The sequence below is a fragment of the Enoplosus armatus genome, chromosome 21 (assembly GCF_043641665.1).
Source record: "Enoplosus armatus isolate fEnoArm2 chromosome 21, fEnoArm2.hap1, whole genome shotgun sequence".
Lineage (NCBI taxonomy): Eukaryota > Metazoa > Chordata > Actinopteri > Centrarchiformes > Enoplosidae > Enoplosus > Enoplosus armatus.
In genome coordinates this window covers 2,366,249-2,389,093 of record NC_092200.1, presented here as the reverse complement: position 1 = coordinate 2,389,093, position 22,845 = coordinate 2,366,249, and the positions used below count along the sequence as shown (strand labels likewise).

Genomic DNA, 22,845 nt, shown 5'->3' with positions numbered 1-22,845 from the left:
GACTGCTGCTAAAAGGAGAATTCATTGTGCATATTTTTGGGCGGATCACAGATGGACGACACAGACCAACTGGTGACGATAGTCTATGTGTAGTCTACATGCTGGTCTCTCTCCGTGTCTTCAAGTAGTCAAACTGAGCTCCTGTTCTGCGGTTTCGGCGTGCAGCCTGTTTTCAGAGTCTGCTCTCTCTGGATGTTAAATTACATGTGTTCGTGTTGAATCCAGTGAGTGCAGGGCAGGATGGGCGGGGCGCAGTGTGGTCGGAGCCTGTGGAGCTATTAATAACCATCAATGGTGTGGCTCCAACTTTTGACGCCACAGTTGACCCACAATGATACTTCAGCCTCACTAATCAGTGATGAGGAGCAGTTGAGTTGAAGACCACCTACCAGGTTTTCATCTTTTCATCTTTTTAGACATTTTTCCACTGCATCCCGTGTTTTCTTGTATTGTAAAAACCTTCATGAGTGACTATAAAAAGCAGAGCAGGCTCTACATCTTACATTAGTAGATATAAATCTTAAACTGAAAGATCTGATGTTTTAAGATTTGCAATTTTACTTTGAACTGTAGCATAACGGCCTGTTCACATATCCAGCCGACTCAAACACAAACACTGGAGCAAGCGGGGTTAACCAAAATACAAAGTGGCTTTTCTGGAAGGAAACAGAAAACAGAAAACAGGACAGCACTGAAAGGAAGTAGAAAAAGCACAACTCCCACACAGGAATCCATGTGGTTAATGTGCTTCCACCTCCTTCCACTTCCACTTTTACAAAAGATGAACATGTTCTGAAAACAAAAACAGTAAAGTTGTGGGCCGGACAGATAAACGATGAGCTGAAACTCACTACAAAGCCCCGTAAAGCCGATGGGAGCTCATTGTTTTCATATTATCATTTGATTTATTGTTATAGTAAAAAATATTGATTATAGCCGTTATTTGAGTGTTTTTTTATTGTTGAATTTTCAAATAGGAAATTATTTATGGTCTCTTTTCTCCTCCTCCCTTTCAGCATCTACTAACTTTTGTCCTTACTAGTCTTTGTCTTTCTCAGTCTTTCCTCCCCTCCCTCCCTCCCTCCCCGCCTCTCCATCCTTCTAGAAACTGATCCTTACTTTAAGTGGAGACACCACCTCTCCTCCCTCCCTCCCTCATTCAGTCGGTCCCTCCTTCACTCTGCATTCAGAGCTCCTTCTCTCTCTCACTCTGACTTTACCTCCATCTGTCCCTCTCCGTCTCTGTGGTTGGAGGTAGGATGCTGCCCTGCAGACTCCTGGGTCTGCTGGGACTCCTCGCGCTCTGCAAAGGTAAGAAAAACACCAACAATTCTGCTTATTTGTCAGAGAAATTAGAACTTCTGCTCATTGTGAAAGCTGGAATCTGCTTACAGTTCACTTCTTATCTTCAGGAGGGATTGATCCTGCAAGAAACTAAGATCAAAATAACTGTGTTGTCCTTCAAATAACCACAAAAAGACATTATAAGTGTGTGACTGCAGACAGAAACAGCTTAGTGAAGTGTAGGAAGGAACAGATTATTTAAAGTCACCCCCCTCATCTGCTCCACTCTGAAGTTGAAAATGGAAAAGCCTGTTTCTGTCCAGGTGACACACACACACACACACATATAGTCTCTTAGCCAGTCATCAGTCGTTCATAGGTCACTAATGTGTGTGTTTGGGGCTGGATTGGGGCCATTTCCACCCTCTTGTGTTCAGGGTGGGGCGGGTGGTGAAGGGATGAGGTGTTTTTTTATAGCAGCCTGATCCTATTGAGGGCAGTGTCGCACTCGTTTGCGCTAATTGCAGAGCTGGGATCCCCCCCCCCCCCCCCCCCCCCCCGCGGGAAACTAGCCTTTACGCTAAATACCAGCCATGTTTGAAACTACACTATGTGGTCGGCATAAAAAGACAGTTTGGCTGCAAAGAATAGTTCAACATTTTGGGAAAAACTTTGCTTGTTGCTTCGTTGCTGCGAGTTAGATGAGAAGATTGATACCACTCAGCTTGAGACAAGAGGCAATTAGCTTAGCTTAGCATAAAGACTGAAAGCAAAGGAAGACGGCTAGCCTGGCTCTGTCCAAAGTTATAAAACTTTGCCTAACAGCACCTAAAACTCACTAATTAACATGTTATATCTCATTTGTTTAATCCGTACAAAAACAAAATTTGTGGTTTTAGATGGAGTTACGTAGTGTTCCAGAAGTTAAAGTCTACAAAGTTATGAATGAACCAGCTGAATCATCAGTCCAAAAGTTTAAGAACTGCATTAGTTCTTTGATAAAAAGTCGAGGGTACAAGCTCGTGGACATAAAAACTTAAGTGCAGTTCGGCAAGAAACATCCAATCAGAGAGCTTAAACAAAACAAGCATTTTCAACTTGCGCAGATGTACATTCACCTCAAATTTCACCACACAGGGACAGTTACAGGCAACAGTTTAATTACTGTTTTAAATCAGTAGTGACACGACACATCTGAGGGGTGTTTAGATGATTAACAGGATGAAAAAGCAGAAAAATGCGCAAAATCATGTTTTTTTCACATCAACCTTTTGTTTCCTTGTTAGTTAAAAAAATAATTTTACCTATTCAGGCCTTTAAAACTATTCAAAATGATTCAAATAATCTTTCAGATGTCTGTCAGGAATGACAAAAACTGTCCAGGTCAAATCCAATAACTCCACAGACTGTGTCGTCCGGCCTCAGCTTCACACGAGCTTAACATACAGGAGGTCCAGCGAAGAAGACGAGCAGAGCAGAACAGCACAAATGCTGGATTTAAATGTCCGTTTCACCTGCGGACATCTGAACGCTGTGTGACCGAATCAGAGTAAAGAACAGAGGGCTGAGGTCACATGTGGGACTCGCTGGCCTGTTACCCTCTGACCACTGAAAGAATAACTACATCAAGTCACTAAATCTCTTTGAATGCTTCAATTATTTCTCCTGATTTATTGAATCAGAGATGACGCCCTCTGAGGTGTCCTGATACAGGAAAACAATGGCCTGGTTGTCTTTTATTAACATTTAACCAACAAAAAGGTCATTTCCAGATACACCAGTCAGTAGTGATTAGTGAAACTGAATCCTCTCCAGAAGACAACAACTACTGTGCAGTCCAGGACGCAGGCTGAAGACACTTTAAACAGGCTAAAGGGACTCTATGTTAGCCTGACTGGCAGATTAATCCTCACATCATAGAGCTAAAGAGGTCCGACTGACGCTCAGCGTCACTTACCAGACGAACTACTGATGCCAGACTTTGGACTTTTAACCTGTGCAGAGGATGAAGGGGGTCAGAGGCTGAAACATGTCAGCAAACATTTAGATAAAGACCATATCAGAGGTGTCTCTGGAAAGAGTCAAGAGTCTGGCTGCTTTTGTTATCATTAGGTAGCTCCTCTGTCATAGATTTAAGTAGATTTACAGGTTTGCAGTTCTGTCCTTTCAGTTTGGAAGCAGAGAGCATTATTTGGGGATAATAAAGTAGCTCTCTCTTTGTTAAATTACGCAATTTGCACGAGAAAACAGCAGATTGTTATTCAGAAATAAGGCTTAAGAAAACAAATATTTATTTTCTCGTGAAGAAATTCCCCCAGAAAAATCATTTAATTCATGCTCACGCTGGTCTTGTTTATGCTACAGCGACCTTTGACCTCGTCACTTCTTACTGGTTCGTGCGTGATCATGTGGCTCGACTTCTGTTTGAAGGAATTTGTACTTTGCACCTTCCTTTATTTCATTCTTTGTCTACTTTTACTTTAATTTTATTCTCTTTCCTTTGAGTAGGCCAGGAGGAGAGCGGGGCCGGCGAGTCCTGCGATAACTTCACAGACCTGAACCTGTCCCACTGCTTCATGGGCACCAGCCTGTACGTCCGGCTGCTGCTCTACACCCGCTCCAACCTCGACTGTGGCCGTGAGCTCAACCACCACCACCTGTCCTCCCAGCCGCTCTTCAACCTCTCCCACCCCACCGCCTTCGTCATCCACGGCTACCGGCCCACCGGAGCGCCCCCCATCTGGATAGACCACTTGGTCCACCTGCTGGCCGAGCAGGAGGACATGAACATCATCGTGGTGGACTGGAACAAGGGGGCGGCCAACCTCAACTACTTCACCGCCGTGACCTACACGAGGGATGCTGCTTACAACCTGACCGGCTTCATCATGACTATGCAGGTGAGACGCGTCTGTCTGAGGACGAGAGCCCAACTCTGAGATCTACAGAGCTTTTCAGCCTCTTTTAGCTCCTCGTTTTGGTTTTTCAGCACATTAACTGTCCGGTTCAGTCTCAGTGTTTCCAGCAGAAACCTACAACTACCTGCTCAGCAGACAGACAGCGAGAGACCAGCTGATATAAAACAACTTTATAAGTGAAAATGACTTTCAGACAGTTAATGCAGCCGTAAAGAAACATCAAACAAACTCAAACTCAAAACAAGCTAAATTCTTAGTTTTTGTTATGTCAGGCTTGACCTCTTGACCTCTTGACCTCTTGACTGAGAGCCTAGAACGTTGTTTTCTTTTATTTTCCCTCTTAGGAAGCAGGAAGTTCTGAATTATAATCAAAAGTACAGTTTGGAAGCTTGTAAATGTAGAAGTGGATAAAAGGTCAACATTTGCAAGTTCAGGTCCGTTTTTTCCTCCTGAAAGTTGTTTCATCGAGGTGGTAAGAGGCTCGCGTCTCATCTCCTGACCAAGTTTAAGACAGCCTGAACAAAAGCAGTCAATAAATACGTCGTCTTTTCTTGAGTCTGAGTTCCCCCAACGTACCCGCCTCCTTAAAGACAATCATCCAAAGTGTTTCTGGAAATTATATTTCCCAGCATGAAGGCCTCACAGCTGTTCCTTCTCTGCACTGCCAGGACTCAAACTCTGACGGTGAAGGTACTTTTTGTCGGCTGAAAAGTAGTTAAATTTAAGTTTAAAGAGTCTTAAAATACCCACAATACGCAGAGGACAACGGGAGTCTTTAATGTGCTGTCGTCCTGACGGTGAGATGAACACAATGTGCTCCTCGAATGCAACGGAGAGTTTTGATTGTGTCTGCAGGAGGAAGGAGCGTCTCTGAGCTCAGTTCACCTCATCGGCGTCAGTCTGGGAGCTCACCTGGCTGGATTTGTAGGAGCAAACCTGAAGGGGAAGATTGGACGCATCACAGGTAAATAAATAAATAAATAAATAAATAAATAAAAGAACAAAGAGGAAGTTAGGAACGAGTGGCAGAGCAAAGGGAAAGGGAACAGCTCAGCATGTTGAGTTTGAAGGAGAAGAATTTTAGGACAAAAAGACCAAAGTTAAGTTGAAGTTGACAAGTTGAAAGTGACGTTACAGAAGTGTAGACATTTAAATCGAATTAAAAGGAATATGAAAACGACAGATAAGAGATATTAAAACATTTCTCGCAGACAGAAAAACAGCAGAGAGCAGCACAACTTTAAACTTTGAGTGACAAAAGAATCAGGAAAGCTGGGTTTCGTAACAAAGTTTAAGGTTTAAAAAGCCTTAGTTGACCCTCTGCCCCCCCCACCAAACCCCCTCTCCAGGTCTGGACCCAGCGGGGCCGATGTTCACCAGCGCCACCCCAGAGGAGAGGCTGGACCCCTCAGACGCCATGTTCGTGGACGTACTTCACACCGACATGAACTGTGAGAGTCTTTCTTTCGTCTGCCGTCAGCTGCAGTTCTGTGGCTTCGATGAGTTCCTTCTGCTTTTATATGTGTTACTGAAAGACATACAGATGTTCGTCTTGTAATCACGTCCTTTTATGAAGTAGCACAGTAGCAAATTTGGTGATTTTTAGGGGAACCACAACGAAATCAGTGTAACAACTCGCTATCTTTAAAAAGTAGGTTAAGAGCTGCCGTTCGTTTTGGGGCAAAATCCTAAAAATGATGACAAATAAAATGAAATGGTTACTGTTTTTGAATACAGCCATGACCTCCTCTGAAAGCTTTGTACATTTGCTTAAATAGTATTTGACTAATTAAATAAAGGTTACACTTTCAAACGATGGCACATGTAGTTGAACAAACCGCTCGTTCGTATCAGAGGATTTAACCGCTGCAGAGAGAAAACAATCCGCAGGTTCAGGACTTCATCTCACATCTCAGTGGAATGTTTTACACTCAGAACTGAATCTGTATTTTCTGTGTTTTTCACGTGCAGCATTTGGACTGAGAGGAGCTCATGGTCACATTGACTTCTACGCCAACGGTGGAGCGGACCAACCAGGGTGTCCCAAAACCATCTTCGCAGGTGAACACACACACACACACACACACACAAGCAGAAAACATGCGTTCACACACACGCACGCTCACGGCAGTATTGTCTTTTTTCTTTTTCCTCCCACAGGTAAATCTTATTTTGTGTGTGACCACCAGCGCTCGGTGTTTCTGTTCCTGTGCGCTCTGAACCGAACCTGCAGCCTCACCGGTTACCCCTGCTCGTCCTACAGCGACTTCCTGGAGGGGCGGTGTCTGCAGTGTGAGGCCTTCAAACCTGCCCCCTGTCCTGTGCTCGGTAGGTGGTGAAATGTTTGCAGGGCCTTTATCAACATGTAGCGGTGACAAGTATGAACTGCAACAGGAATATTTCTCCTCCTACATATTATAAACATACTTTTACAATTCAGACAATCTTTCTCAGAGTCATAACTGTCAAATGTGAACACGCAGGCGTTAAACACATTTTTGTACTTACGCTTCCAGAGGATGGCGTTATCTCTGATGTCCGGCCATAATAAACCTCCATAAAGAAAAACAAAGATGCTCCTTATAACTTCAGAACTTGCCTGAGAATCATCACGTTTTTAAGTTTTTTTCAGTATCAAAGTAATCCAGTGATAGTTGTCTGCACATCCATGGGTACACTGCAAACAGGAAGTGCTAATTGTTAATTCGGCATACTTTTAATGGTGCCAACTTGCAAAAACATAAACAAATATAAGCTAAAAATCGGAGCTCAACTCACTCAATGGTGACATTATACTTCCTGTTTACATGGAAACAGAAAAAAATCTTAATTAAGTTAATTTTGGTTAATTACAGCTGAGTTTCTGTGTGTTCATTTTTGTCTTTATTTAGCAGCTTTTAATGCGTCCCTGCATGGTGTCCTTTTTTTCAGCACAAACTCAGCAACAAATCTCATTGATCATTTTGTCAATTTATCAAAGTATCAAGTATCAAGAACCCAGAAGACAAGAAAAAGTGCACAGGCGCCTACAAAAATGTAAAAATAATAAGTGATTATTACTCTAAATATTACTATAGCACAGCTCAATGTTGAAAAAAACATCTTTTCACTGTTTATACACACAAATACAGCAGAAAAATGTAAGAAATAAAACTACAATTTAACTCATTTTTGTGCCTTTTTCATTGAAAGTCTATGTATGTCAGTAAATCACTTTAAGTGTCAATAATTCTTAGCATGACTGATGGAGGTCTGATCACCTGTGTGGGCTCACCTGCAGGTTATGATGTCAGCCAGTGGAGGGAGACTCTGCTGCAGCTCGGACAGACCAAAGTCTTCTTCAGCACCACGGCAACGCTGCCCTACAGGAGTGAGTCTCAGAAAACATCCATCAATTCACTGTCTTCAGACAAGAGAAAATAAAGTATAGCACAGCATTAGAACAGAGCCCAACATGAGAAGACTGTAACACCGTCTGTGTCCTGTGTGTGGCAGAGCTGAGCTACAGGGTGGACATGGTGACCTGGAACCAGTACCTCCGCTGGGGGGTCGTCTACATCCGGCTGCACAATGGCAGAAACTTCACAGAGGCCCGAATAGACCAGTAAGTCTGACAGCAGAACACCTGGAATACCTCAACAAAAATAATTTGTTGGGGACTATTTTCAGCGGCGGATGAATCCACATTTGGTGCTGTAGCGAGTATTCGGGGCAGCAGGACGGTGTGTGTGGGACGAGTCGAGATAAACTACAGTGTGTGTGTTTTATGGCTCAGAGGAAGAAGATAAATCAGGCTGATACGCACATTACACTTGTTAGTAGATACATTCACTGTCTTTTTGTTTTATTTGTTGACAATAAGAATATTTTGGATGCCAGTTTGTGAATTTGACCTTTAACCTCCTCTTTGCTCCCAGTAAACTGATCCGGTTCGAGCAGTACACCTCCACGCGGCTGCTGGCCCAGTTCGACGAGGATCTGCAGCAAGTCCAGAAGATCTCAATGCGCATCAACACCGGCAACGTGATCGGCCCGCGTTACAAAATCAGACTCCTGCGAATACGCTTCACGCCGCTGGAACACCCCGAGAGGTCAGTCCTGAACCCGGAGTGCTGCTCTTCATCACTGGAGTCACTTAGCTGATTTTCATGCTGGTTTTTTGTACAAATATGCAGCAAAAAGTTTTTTTAATTGTTGTTTTCTTGGTAGTTCACGAAGCAGTTTGACCTCCAAAATTAGTTGTAATATTTCCCCCCATGCCCTGGCAATGCATTGTGGGAAAATAGTTGCCATCAAAAGCATAATTATGAAAAATTAACTTTCCAGTGTGAACTGACTGAAGCTATGATTCTTACAATAACTGAAATATTTATTTGTTGAGACACTATTGAGCGCCAAGTTCATTCTTGACCTTAGAAACGAAATAATCTCAACACAAGCTCTGGAAAACGCTGGTAAGGAGACGTCAAGTTAAATCTAGTTAGATTTAAACGCTATATAATTATCATTTAATTTTAATATAAATTAATAATTTCCTGAAAAGGTGTTAAACAGACAGGAACTTGCTCAGATGTGTAAAGTATGGATTATTTTCATTGTCGGTTAATCTGCTGATTGTTTTCTGCATTAATATTTTGGTCTGTAGACTAAAAATGTCTGAAACCCAAAGATATTCAGTTTGCTGTCACATAAGAGAAAGAAAAGCAGCGAATCCTCACAATTGAGAGGCTGAACAGAGGAAATGTTTGGCCTTACTACTTGATAAATGAGTAGTTGCTGATTAATTCTCTATCATTAGACTGATTGAATAATCGATAACTGTCTATTTTCCTCTCTGTCAGGCCTTTAATGTGCCGTTTCGACATCATCATGGAGGAGAACATGGAGGTGGCGTTTCGGCCTTTACCCTGCAACTCTCACCTCTGACTCCCCGACCGGACACACTTCTTCTTCTTCTTCTTCTTCCTTCTTCTTCTGCGGAAACACATCTAACTCACTCGAACCCAGACGTCCTGCGGGTGCTACAGGGTCTCCCGGCCCCAGGTGGACCTCCGGGGGCCCCACAGGAGGAGCCAGTGTTGTGGATATTCACTCCTGGTTACTGGACAGACGTTATGATGGATCTGCTGGTGCTGACGGGAGTTCTGGAGAGCTGATATGAGATGGAGGAGAGACTTCCCTCTCCGTGGGATCATTTGTGTTCAGTATCTCTGGCTGCATTTTAACTAGAACATTTTACCTGTAACTGCAGTGACTCATGGAGCTACTTCTGGCTGTCCTGAGAAAATTCTCCTTAAGCTAAATAAACAAAAGATATGTTTTTACACAGAACCAACACGGAGGGATTTACACAAAAAACATTTCAATTTCACTATTTTAATACTATTTTATTCTCATTTTAAATAAATGTTGCGTGTGTGTCATTTCTGTCAGCAACAGAGCCAGAAATTCAACTTCAGAACTGTTTATTATAAAAACCAAAGACTACAAAGTGCTTTAACATAACATTTGGATTTGTGAAGAAAGAAGAAGAAACGTTTGCAAATATTTAAAACTAATAAAATGTATTGATTAAGACCCTGTGAGGTTGAAACTCTTAATATGCTTGTTAAGGCTTTAAGGCCTTTGAATTGACCCTTCCTCCTCCGGCTCTGTCCTACAGTCTCTACAGAACATTTTCTTTTCTGTGACCAGTCTTTCTTCCCGAGCACCTAAAGGCATTTGAAACCACTTATTTTTGAATTCCCACCCTTCCCATTACAGCAAATCCTTAACTGACTGGGTCATGTACTTTTGCTGTATGTGTCACAGTTACATAATGTGAACAAGTATGTGAATAAGCTCTGGAAAACTTTGCATTATTATTATGAAGTTTGGTGCTTGTCTGTCCTTCGATGAGTTTCAGTGCAGCTTCTTTTCTCTCGGTGCCTTTTTTTTTACCAGCAGCTCTCAACCAACTCCCTTCACCCAGGTGGGGGGGGGGGGGGGGGGGGGGGGGGTGTTACTACAGGGCTGAAAGCTGCTGCCTCGACCGCTGCTGTGACGTTTGTCCTCATACATAACCAGTGATAAGCTGTTGTACTACAGGAGTTTAGTATCAGTGTTGTGCAGCAGCCAAGAAGGTTTTTGCAAGCTGTTAACAGATTGTTTAGAGACTCGAGTGTCAGTGAATGCATCACGTTGTGACTGTTGACATAACTGAGCAGCCAGTACAAAGACGTGTAAAATGTGTTTAAACTGTTGTCTTTTTTTATGATGTATTTTCACCCGTGGATTGAAATAAACATTCGTTTCAAAATATATCTGACCAAAGCAGGTTTATTTTTGGCCGATTGGTTTAGATTGAACTGGATGAGTCTGAGTTTTCGACTTTCTACAGACAGCAAAAAAAAACAAAAACGGATTTAACTGCGAGTCACGAGGACCAAACATTTTTAAGTGTTTATATGGAGAGAAAAAGTTCTAGAAGTCTGTTTTCTCAAAATGAAATACAACATTTACTTGTGATACCGTTGCTGACAAATACTCCGATTAATGAGATTAAATGAATATTTGTTGCACTATAAAAAGTGTCTCCTTACAACTGAATCTTGTGCTTGAAAGCAAATTTTTGAGTATTTGAATTTTACTAAACATTCTCGTCACTAAGCCCTTGAGCTTTAAGCCACATCTTCATCATCTTCATCAGCAGATGCAGTTAGTGCAGTTGTCACTGACACTTTAGTTACCATGACGTCAAAGTCAAAGAACACACACCTTGAGCAGAAACAGGGAGTTACTGTGTTTATTAATGCTAGCACAACGTTCTCTTTCTAGCATGTCTTATTGGTTTTATTACTGTTTTCATCATTTATTAATGTTGGATATTTTATCAAATTTTTATTTTTGAGTTTTGTCTGATTTTATTTGCCTCACCCTGGAAAAGTTCTCTAAGTTTATTTGTCACTGTTAATCATATAAAGGTACAATCACAGTGAAATGTAATTGATAAATAAGTATATCATTATTATGATGATGATGATCATGTAACAGGCAGAGGTCAAAGCTGTGGCGTGAACGTGAATCATCCAAGCTGCTCTGAAAGTCACTTCCAATTGTGAAATTCAGACTGAAACACACCACGGTGGAATATCAGCTTCAGCTTCTCCGAGTTAAGAACCACAGAGATCCAAAGAGGTTTCTTTCACTGTATGTTGCAAAACAATCTACACATCAGTCACGTCAGTTTCATGGATTCACTCCACGAGGCTGACTGTGAAACACCAATGACACGCAGACAAAAATCAAAAAGACAAACGTTTTATTTGTTCAGCAGCACTTGGTTGAACAGTTTGTGGCGTCTGCTCGTGTGTCACTGACAGAAAGGCTGGTGTAACGCTGAACTGTACAGCCTGGATAAAGCAGACAGCAGGAATCAAGATAGCACAACATCTCTGTTCATTAATGACGTCATCGATAAGCAGCTAAACCCTCGCTAATGACGTGTACTTCACTGTTAACTGGGCGGGAGGATGTGTTGATTAAGATCAATGAGTGTACAATCACGGCCATTTAAAGGTCTCCCACAGCACAGCTGCGCATGTTCAAGCCGACACTGTCCCGACAAAACGGCGACAGTTTTAATTAAAAAATTTAAAAATGTTGTTTTAAATCAAAGAACAAACATCTACATGAGAAAAAGAGAAAGTGTGAAATGTGAAATTACAGACATTAATAACAGAAAGTCACAAATGAGCAAAGATGGGAGGACAGAACGGAAGTGAGCCGGCTGCAGGTATCAACGTCTCACATTCATCGATCGAGACTTCTTCACAGTTTGAGACGACGCCAACATTCAGCCCGAGACGAGGACAAAACACTTGGTTTAAATGGCTGGTGATTACGAGCAGTATTAATTATTAGTCATCAACAAATCAGCAGCATCCAAACGGAATACCTTTCCAGTGTCCGATCACCAGTTAGGACCTGCGAGTGGTAAAGAGAGAGATAAGGAGCGGAGGTCAGAGGAACCCGGGTCCCGGCCAACAGGTGACAATAAACATCAACAGTAAAAGAGGATTAAGAGGATTTGACCAGAGTGAGTGGAGGAAGAGGAGGCGAGAAGATGGGATTGCACCAGCTTAAGTATGATTAGAAGCCCATCAGTGGGAGGGCGGGAAACCTCCTTAATACATTAAGGAAATATTCCACCTTAAAAAGACTCAACATGAAGCCGCCAGGGATGTTACACAACAGGAGCAAACAGAGTTCACCACAGAACAACTCTGACTGAATGTGTCACACTCAGTCTGACGTAGTAGCTGCACACGATCAATAGTTTGGCTGCCAGGATGGCGGGAACAGGGACAGGCAGGAGAGGACTCTGCAGAGTAGCTTTAAATCAACCCAAACCGATTGGGTACGGTTACAGCCGGGAGGTCTTTCTTCATCATCTTCATCATCTTCATTATGAGGCAAACAGCAAATGAACTGTACCTGCACGTTTGTTATTTGACCCCATCCTCGCGCTCTCGTTCTACGTTTCAGTTAACAACGATACGACCTTCTCATGTTATCGCTCTGTTGCCCAAACTGACGATTAGGAGCAAGTTGTAAGTAAAGAACTTTGCAGTGTAACTGGTCACATCAGTGCAGTGTAGGCCAACTTCACGTTAAACCTGCAATAACTGATGTATTTGGCCACTTGGGGGCAGCAGAAACAAGTTGTGAACACTTTTTTTATTTGATGAATGTGGGCGCTGATAAGCAAGCTACGCTACGGTGAGTTTTACAGCCTCGCTATGAGAGAAAACCAAAAAGCCGTGTGCCGGACAGATGAACAACGAGCTGAAACTCTCTGTAAAGCTCCGCTGCAGTAGTTTGTGTTCAGTTACCTGCGGGGCCGCTGTGGTTGTTCTGTCGCCTCATTGGTCCGAGCCGGTTGCCGAAGCGATTGCTCCTGCGTTGGGCGCCGGTGTTCGGCCTGTAGGAGGCTCCTCTCCTCGGCCCCTAAAGAAGGAGGAGAAAGATTCACTTTGACCTCCACGTGTCGTCTCCGTCAGACGGATCACATGAAAGCCGACTCACCATGTTGCCTTCTCGCCTCCTGCTTTGCTCCTCCGGCCAGTTGAGTTCTTCGTCCTCCATCTGAGCCAGTTCGTCCTTGTCACTGTACTCTACATCCGGCTCGCTGACGGACAAACACGAACACAATTTTAATTAGTAAAGGCTGCGAGAATAACTGATGCTCAACCAACATTTCCCACGTCACTTATAACCTGCTGCAGCTGATTCGTTCAGGGTTAGTCAGAGAGGAGAGAAGAAGCTTAATTCATCATCTTCTATTGATCAAAACAGTATAAATGTATAAAACAGTATATTTTCTGCTTAGTGAATATAAGCTAAAAAACCCGGTCTTCCTAATAGTTCGTATTTAAAGTCGAAAGATGAAGATGACAGCTCTCACCTGACTGGACCCAGGGGGCGCTGTGACATACTTTTCCCCGATATCGTGACTTTAACCCCCTCCAGCCTCTCCTGTCTCCTCCTCTCCAGGTCGTGCCTCAGGTCCCCCGGGCCTCGCACCGGCTGTCGTCGCATCGTCGATCAGATCAACAACAAATAAAACATCTATCAACTCCACGGTCTCGTGATTTCACTGCGTTAAAATGGTATTAGAGAGAGGCTCGTTCATTTACCTGCAAGGATCCCAGTCTGGAGAACAGAGGGTCGTCGTCGTCGTCGAGCAGCGAGCTCATATTCAAGCTGAAGCCTCTGCAGAGGAGGAAATAAAAAATAATATATTTATTTATACAACAGCTTTCAAAAACAAAGCCACAAAATTAAAACATTTGAAACTACAAACACAACAACAACGCAGTGAATAATGCAATTAAAAGTGTAACACAACAGAACAGATGAGACAAATCACAACTGCTGAAATACAAACTGACGTAAAAGTCCAAATCTCTTATTTATGTGATTTTATAACTGATCTTATTGACACCCCCCCCCCCCCTTTATTTTTTTACAGAATCTTTTAAAATCAATCGATTTCTATCTGAAATCACCTGACACCATCAGCGCGCAGGCGCATGTAGTAGTGCACAATGTTAATGTGTCTTGATAGAATTTAGCAGTAGTAATCGTATGTTTCATTTAAACAGATCATCAGTAGTACCACTTTGAGTTATGCCTGCGTATCACTGAGCGACGCACCGGTTTGAACTGAACCTCTCATCCAACGTCAGCTCCTCCGTCTCCTCTTCAGAGCAGCCGCCTTTTTGGGGAGCTGAGAAACGCTCGTTCAGGGTGAGCCCATCATCTCTGAAATACTGCTCTGTAAACACACACGAGACACACTTCAAGAGCTTGAACTCGACGTAGCACGATATAATGATTGTGAATGTATCATGAGATCTGGGTGGGAGGCTCTGGCAGGTGCACAAGAGCGTGAGCTGGTCAGACACCACTGTTCCCAGTGGGCAGGGATGAGAACGTTCACAACGATAATATATAAACTATGAGAGCTGGCGTTCACCATGATCTGGAAAGTTCTGGGGGAATAACAGGACGTGACTGCCACCACCCAGACTCAGGTAGAACACTTTCTGAGTGTTGTTAGTTTGTTGGTTGCTCTCGAGACAACAAGGTTCGTTTGTACTCTGTTTCCAGCCTCACTTTATTAATACTTTAATCTGCATTGACCAGCCGCAGAGTGGACGAAGGAAAAACCACCACTATTTCACTGCTGCAGGAAACAGCTGCTCTTCCCCCTGAGGCCCAGGAGAGTTTAGTGCACTTTCTGAAGCTAGAAACTGGGAGACCGACTGTGCAATGTTACTTGGATGTAAACTTTGGCACAACTCCATAAACAAAGAAGGCGTTGAATTTCTTTGACTAGCCCTGAAATCTTGACTTCACTTTGTCTGAGAGCTTAACTTGACTTTATCTTGTGTCAACACCAACATTCGTCCACTTAGATCCTGTTTGTTTGCATAACTACATGCTCATACGCATCTAGTTATATTTATTGCACCTCAATTATCACACCTACATTTTCTACATAACTATGTCCACCTTTTTATTACGCTCACATAAAATAACTGTATATCTTTCCAAGAGGGTTTTAATATTTCAACAGCAAATAAGCAACAAATTAAGTACCAAAAATCAGTATAAAGTATAGAGTTTAAAACCAAAGACACAGCAGATAGATGCGCATGTGTGGATGCTGACCTTTGACATGGTGCACCAGTGTGATGATTTCCTGGGCAAAAGTCCCAGTGTGCATTGCGGTCTCCCGGTACGTCCCAGAGTGCTCCAGCATGGGCAGGAAGTCCAGACGCTGGCGACCCACGTTGACCAGGTCTAAAGAGAGCTGCCTGTCTGAGGAGTAACACAGCAGGCTGCAGAGGAGGAGAAAAGGATGAATGAAACCGGCTGGGAGGTAAAACTGGTTCCCCTCAACATGAGCTCGTACCTGGATGAATGAATATTAGTGTATTCAGTGGAACCATATATTCGTATATTTACTAATATGTTATGTAAACTACTTTGTTCCCATCACATCAGAGATCTTTACCTTACCCATCACACTTACCTTTCACGAGTTCCACAGCTGACAACGTTTACAATAACTACACCGCATGTGTTGACTACAAAGAGGGACGTTCACCCTTGAAAGTGCACAGAATCATACAAATTCATAATCTTTTTATGGATATTTATAAAAGGCTTAAAGTGGAAGCCGGAGGAGACCAAGACACTCCTCTTTTTTAAGAGAAAGGTTGGATGAAAGTTCACACTTCTTTTCTTGTTCGACCTTCAGTTTGGCGTCTTCACTTCGGTCCTCAGAGTGGACACAGACATGCTGTCCGACTCCTCCGTCAAATGCCGCTGACATTCATACGTCAGCTTGTCCACTCTGGACCAGTGACGGCGCTTTGTTCAAACTTCCCACACAGTCTCTCCGGGATTTGACTGATCCTCCTTTAGCTTTTGGAGCCACTTTGATTTGGATATTGCGGTTCATGACGTCAATTTCTCCTTTTAACAGCACTGCTGACACTTTAATTTCTCCACTGATCAGCATGGATGATTATATTCATGATCTGAATAGCTCTTTTCTCTGTCTGTTGATGTGAACACGGAAGGCTTTGATTTCTCCTTTCACCTGCACCTTTTATACTCCCGGCTTGAATGTGTCCTTTTTTCTTTACGTTCATGGCTTCAATTTCTTGTGTAATCAACCGTGATGATGCTTCAACCTCCTCCGCTTTCTGGCATCAGTTATGTTTATGTTCATGGCTTTGATTTCTGCTTTTTACAGCACTGATGATGCTGTAATTTCTCCTTTATGGGCACTGATATTTATGTTCAAGGCTTCGTTTCCTCCTTTTAACAGCATCGATGACACTCCAACTTCTCGGCATTGACGTTTTTGTTCAAGGCTTCAATTTCTACTTTTAACAGCATGTATATTTATTCTCATGGCTTTGATTTCTCCTCTCCTGATGGTGCTGATGAGGCTGCAATCTCTTCATCTAGGATCGATTCATCACTGTTCTTGGCCTCATTTTCAGCATCGATGATGCTTTGGTTTTTCCTTTTAACAGCATTGATGTTTCTGTTCACAGTTTCAATTTCTTCTTCATACAGCGTGTATGAATCTATGTTCACGCTGTGAAACTGAAAGCAGTAAAGTATCTTTTGTCTTTCTTTCCATCCATCATCAGTCCCTGCAGCAAGCTGGACAAAAACTCCTTAGTTGTTCATGTTTGTCTGAACTTGGATACGTCTCAGCTTTTGCATGGTGGACATGCCTTGAATCCTCTTCCCAAAATAAGTTTGGGATTAAATAAACACTGCTGTTCCACAAACATGTTTCAGTATTTAGCCAATTAAGGGAGAAGTTGATCTTCTAAAAAGCCACAGGCACAAACACTCCCTGCTCATCCACACAGGGCCAGAACAGTTTCGGACCACGTCTAGCGTGTTTGTCTCCGCGTATTACTGAGCAACGTATGCATGTTCTGTTTATTTCCAAAAATCTGATCCTGTCAAGCTCAAAAAAGCTCTCCTCTTCCAGTCAAACATCTTGATTTATGCCACTGAAATATTCCTTCATCGCAGAGCGCTCAGATTATTTTCTGCTTGTGATTTCTTTCCTTTAATGACTGTCGAATCCTCTGTGGTGTTCTGAAGACAAAGCAAGAGGTACTGCTTCGTCACGAGGTAGGTGATGTTGCTTTGTACATCGCACCGTCTGTCTCTGCCAGCACCGTTTGACTTCCCTCCTGAAACAGCGGCAGTGAAGAGACATTTCCTCCCTCGGTTTCTGCAGTGTTTCCTGATCCAGCTTCACAGACCGCAACTGGCATTTCTTCAAATGAGTCAGAGAATCATAAATGCCGACTGTGGAAATCAGCTCGACCAGAGGCAACATGTGTAGAATCAATCGGGAGGTGGTTAAACACACAATCATCATTATAGAGATCGTCACATAGAGGGAGCTTTGCTGAATGATGTCCTTCTGTTGGCAGACAAATGAGGATAGTTGTCCTTTCCAAGTGGCTCCAGAAAGATCCAAAACTTTTCTTGAGGTCTACGACTTACCAAGACACCACTTATCTGAGTCGTACTGCAACATCCCTTCGAACATATTTCTCTAACAGGTGATGTTTGCAGGGTTTGTCCTTTCACAGTCACAAAGAATCAATGCCTGGTTCAGGTCTTTTCAATATGAGATGTTTCTGGCTTCAGGGAAGTCCACAGTGACTGTAATGGTCCATTTCTGCAGCCCACCTCTCTTCACTCGTCTTGCTTCCTCTGTGATCCTTGTGAAAGACGGACACACTGGCCGTCCAGCGGTGAACATGAGGTTACATCTGCCGGCCTTTGATTGAATCCTGCCAGAACCACGTCTCGTATGTCGTCTTCTCCATCTGCCTCTCAGCTCACTGAGACTTTGAGTCAAAGGTAAAAATACTGAGTACATTTGTAGAAAACGTACTCTTTATGATGCTTTTCAGCCAATAAGCATTCAGGTTGTCCAGTGTTACCTTTATTAACTTTTATATGTCCAAACGGTCCTCAATAAGTATCTTGTCTGGTTTCCAACAGAGCAATCTGAAGTCAAACTGTGGCTTCAGTCAGTCGTCTGCTCTTGCAGATGTTGTGCTCTCCTGTATCTTGCTTTGTGACTAAATACCAGATCCTTCAACATCGGTGCACAAGCACAAAAGCAATGTGAGAGTCGACTCAATAAAAATCCAGTAAATTCTTTCAGACAAGTTTCCAGCTGGTGAGCGTCTCCTCTTCTTTGTGTTGAATGAGATGCAACTGAAATCATTTCTATAAGGGAATGATTTGCAAGTGATGCCATCTTGTTTATAACATGATCACTTAATCAAAGACACCCCCAAGACTCTTCAGTAACGCATATTTCACTTCTGGAGGTAGGAGCTTTTCCTGGGCTTCTGCAGTAAAAGTAGCACGTGTCTCTTCCTGGCGTCAATCGACCAGTGTTCACGTGAGGGCAACCTTGATGAAAACGTAACGTTACTTGGAGAAACTTCTGCGAGGCATCCTGATCGTATGATGCAACAGCCAATATAATCTGGTAGATGCTTGTACCAGCAGTGCGTTCCAATATCCATGAGCAAACACATTTTAAAGGTGCAAACTGCAATAAAATCCAGTAAATTAAAATGTATCATGTGTCCTCTGATTATTAGTCGTGTTGTTTTCAAAGAGCCTCGTTTCTTTCCTCTTCCTGCAGCAGCTTAGAAAGAGAAGTGTGAACTTTCACCTCTCACCCTTGCTAATTTGATTTAAAAAATACTCTACCTGTTTCGGTTTACGGGTCGGCTCATGTCCACTTTGATGGTTAGCGTTTCCTGTGTTACAACGGACATGTTATTCGTTTTCTGATCGTTCCATCCTCGCACCCTCTGACGGGGCATTTTAGGGTCCAAGTCAACCCTCGGTGAGTGTCGGTCCAGACTTCCAGGCCTATCACGTTTCCACTGTTTAAGTCTGGTTTCTTCTGCCCAGTCAGGCTCCCCTTCGCTGGGATCCTCGTAACAATCTTCCCTGAGGGATCGGTACCCCGGTCTTTGTTCTTCATGAGGAAGATCTTGGTGTCCCTTGGAGGACTGCTGTAAGCGCAGTTGATTCCTAGGCGGTCCAGTCCTTCCACCCTGGCCGTGACTGACCCGCCCTCTCGCTGGCCGAGGGCCGCCCCTCGCCTTGTGGTTCGTGGGACCATCTCGATTACCATATCTCACAGGGTTTGGTCTATCTTGTGGTGTAGGGCTCCTCCTAATGTCACGATAGTTGGAGTCTCTCCAATTATCTTGAAAATGGCGTTCTCTTGCGTCTTCCCGATCATCCAACCTGCTGTCTGATGTCCTGAAACGCTCCTGAGAGGAGCCCATTGACCGTGGACTCCTCTGTCGATCAAAAACAGGGTCAAGATCTCCGCGATCCCCATGTTGTTTCCACTGTGACGGTTCTCTGTCATCTATGATGCCATGATCATGTTCAATGATGAGTGGTCCAGAGGGCCGAATGTCCCCATGGGGGAGGCCCCCCCCCTTAGTGTCTCCTCCAAACCCATCTCTGGGTGTGTCCATTGAGTAACGCTGTTCCCATAAGTCCTCCTCATTCCTGTACCTGTGACAGCATAAGAGGAAGTGACATGGTTCAACAGTTATTCATGGAGCTGTCATATCTTCACATCTGCTTTTAAAGTTACACTTGAAATTAGCTTCGGATTTTACCCATTACCACTAACATGAAATTCAAAAACTACATTAAAACTTCCATCGGCATTAACAACTAGAGCGTGTTCAATATAAGACATGCAGAAATTTATAGTTTTAGAAGAAGTTGCTAAGCAAGAAAACATTAAGCCATGCAATATTTGTTAGATTAGTATTTTGCATTATGGAAAATAAGGCATGATGACAAACAGTGAGGAATTTTGCGCTATGGAAAAAGAGAAAGATGAGAATCCTCTGCATTCTTCGTTTCCTTTTTTCCCTGCGACAGTGGTGCAAAGCATTTTGCTTTAAATTTACCCAAGATGATTGACGTCATCCATTTGTCTTCTTTGCCTTTTAAAGGGGGGGTTCCTCTCTTGATGTGAATCTTCCCTTCGCCTGTCTCTACTGGGACCCTGTATGTTCCTCCTTCCTCTTTCCCTACCTGCTCCCCGTCTTTGGTCATCTGACCTCGCACTGGGACTGAGGTCTCTGACCCTCTCTCGACCTCTGCCCTGCTCCTCTCTCCTCCAGCCCATCCCGGGCTCTCTCTGTTGGTGGTCTGAGTGAGACCTTGGTGTCACCGGCAATCTTTCCCTCATCAACTTCTGAGACAAGTGGGGCGACCTCCCCCTCTCAAAACTCTGAAAGTGTTGTCTAAACCCTCCTCTGCGTCTATCTCCATCTCCATCACGCAGTGGGGAAAGCCTCCGGTCATCATGTCCCATCACATCATGATGGGGGGATGGCCTCCCGCGGTAAAGCTCTTCCTGGTTTGGATGTCGTTGATGCCTGAACTGATGGTCATCTGTGAAAGTAGGGGATCTTCTATGGTCTTCTGGGTACATGTCTTCCCTGAAGTGGTCCCAGTGTTCCTCAGAGTCTTCTCTGGAGCGGTGGCTCCTGTCGGACGGATTCCCCTTGAGTACTGCAAGGACTTTGTGAGGATCAAAGTTGGGTTCCTCCCATGGGAACCTCCTGAAAAAGTAAATATTGAGAAAGAAACTCATGTCACCACTTGGCACTTAAATAAATCAGCATTCACATTCTGATTTAAAATAAAAATCAAAGCGGATGACTGCAAACCATAATGTCTGGGTTTTAAGTTGCACAGATCTCGCGGGACAAATATTTGAAAATCAAATAATGACAATGCATTTACCTGTAATGTGGTGATCGGGACCGAGGTCTTGACATTGTGTCAACCTTTAAGGAAAGGAGAGGTTTTTGTTTCAACATTAAAGCTGCAGACAAAAAACTATTTTATTTGTCACATGCAATCCTAAAAGGTACAATTACGGCAAAATGCAAAAGATCCAAAGAATATTGTGATGAGGATATTACTCAGCCCTGCTGTAATGTTAAGTCAACAGCTCTCTAAAACAGCCTTTGAACTGTAAAACCTTCATGAAAGTGGGATTTATTGCAGTGTTAGACTGGTTTTAGCTACAATAGGTGGACTTGAAACTGGCATGACAGGGAGTGAGTCGGATTCAATGTCAATGGGACATCAAGTTTTACTCAGCTTCCATCTAAGGAACAAAGTTGTAAGCGGTTACTAACATTACAAGTCAATGGCAAATAATTAATATTACCGGCAGATTGATCAGAGTTTCTTTAATCACTAGGTCTGATACAATACAACCAACGACGATTTTCAACCTCCTTTCCAATGACATGACAAATATAACGTCACGTTTGTTTGTATACAAACTACAACTCTTGTTCCCATAACTCTGCATTTAAGAGCACACAAGCTCACTTTAGCTAAATCTATCTACTGTGTAAAGGGAGGGATGACTTTCCTGAATAATCAGACACCATGAGATAACAGTGTGTATTGCACTACATTCCGCAAACCTTCCAAAACACAATAAAACTGAATTCGCAAATAAGCTAACTTTTGGCTAAATAACGCCAAAGCTAGTTAGCCGCTGACGTTACGCAGTTGTCTTACCTTCGTCCACGACACGCGCCAGGCTGCCGCGGCTAACGTTAGCTAAAGCGAGGATAACCACACCAAAACACAACAGTATAGCCGTTTGTAACTTTACAATAAAACCCTATTTATTATCAGATGTAACCAAAAGCTAGCTAAATGCGTTATGTTTTCCGTTTAAAGTCCGCAAGAAAATGGCTGTGCTGACGTAAACTTCGGTGTTCTCCGCAAACTACCGAACAGTACGAGTTCGGCACTTCCGCCACGTTCTTTTCAGAATAAAACTATCGGTTGCACAAAAACGAATCAAAACACATCAAGATATTGTATAAATAAATTGTCGTTATCGTGTCAGTTGGTGTTATGTTTTAATGCTGCATATTCCCAAACACATTTTTCAATGAAGTTAGGACAAACCAGTTGACACGCAATAAGTCTGGAGCTTTCAGGGGGAAGCTGCCCGCTCTGCCTGGTTGATAATTCAGCCCTGCATGGGTTATACTGTTTTGCGACTCTTATTAGCGCTTAAATGTGCATGCCCTGTCCTGTTTAAGTACAGCAGTTTGTAGCATCTGTGTATTATGGTCATTTGCCAACAAATAACACTGAATTAGACTGTCCATGTGTTCGGATAACAGATCATATGTGTATGTAAGACTACTTAGTACTGTTGGTGTTTGTTATTCTGACTCCTGTCCAAACCATTCCCAATGTTCAACTAACAGGTCACAAATTCCGTTTTATTTTGAAGGCTGAAAGCTAAACAGGAAGTTGTGTTCTGTTCCCAATAACATTTATATATAAGTATCTGTACATTTAATGACATCCTCAGACCAATACAGCTGTGTAGGAATCTCAAGGAATTAATTAATTATTCACTCCAACATTTGCAGATCAGTTTTAATTTCAGTGCAGCATAAAGTTAACACACAGTGAGATATAATGATAAATAAAAGCA

General features: G+C 43.0%; 2 protein-coding genes across 2 annotated transcripts; one reads left to right on the top strand and one right to left on the bottom strand.

The window, feature by feature from the left end:
* Positions 1-1,259: 1,259 nt before the first annotated feature.
* On the top strand, positions 1,260-9,128 carry lipib (lipase, member Ib). The gene is made up of 10 exons (XM_070927836.1): positions 1,260-1,311; positions 3,793-4,184; positions 5,058-5,166; positions 5,552-5,653; positions 6,174-6,263; positions 6,363-6,530; positions 7,483-7,572; positions 7,698-7,806; positions 8,120-8,293; positions 9,044-9,128. The coding sequence occupies exons 1-10, from the start codon at positions 1,260-1,262 to the stop codon at positions 9,126-9,128; spliced, it is 1,371 nt and encodes a 456-aa protein (XP_070783937.1).
* Positions 9,129-11,485: 2,357 nt separating this feature from the next.
* Positions 11,486-22,032, bottom strand: LOC139304006 (bcl-2-associated transcription factor 1). The gene is made up of 11 exons (XM_070927824.1): positions 21,906-22,032; positions 21,111-21,154; positions 20,267-20,926; positions 19,032-19,859; positions 15,420-15,589; positions 14,400-14,520; positions 13,880-13,955; positions 13,648-13,769; positions 13,269-13,371; positions 13,076-13,190; positions 11,486-12,167 (listed from the first exon to the last, which is right to left on the bottom strand). Exons 2-11 carry the CDS (start codon positions 21,143-21,145, stop codon positions 12,154-12,156), a joined length of 2,244 nt encoding a protein of 747 aa, XP_070783925.1. The 5' UTR covers positions 21,146-21,154; positions 21,906-22,032; the 3' UTR covers positions 11,486-12,153.
* Between the last annotated feature and the right edge of the window lie 813 nt (positions 22,033-22,845).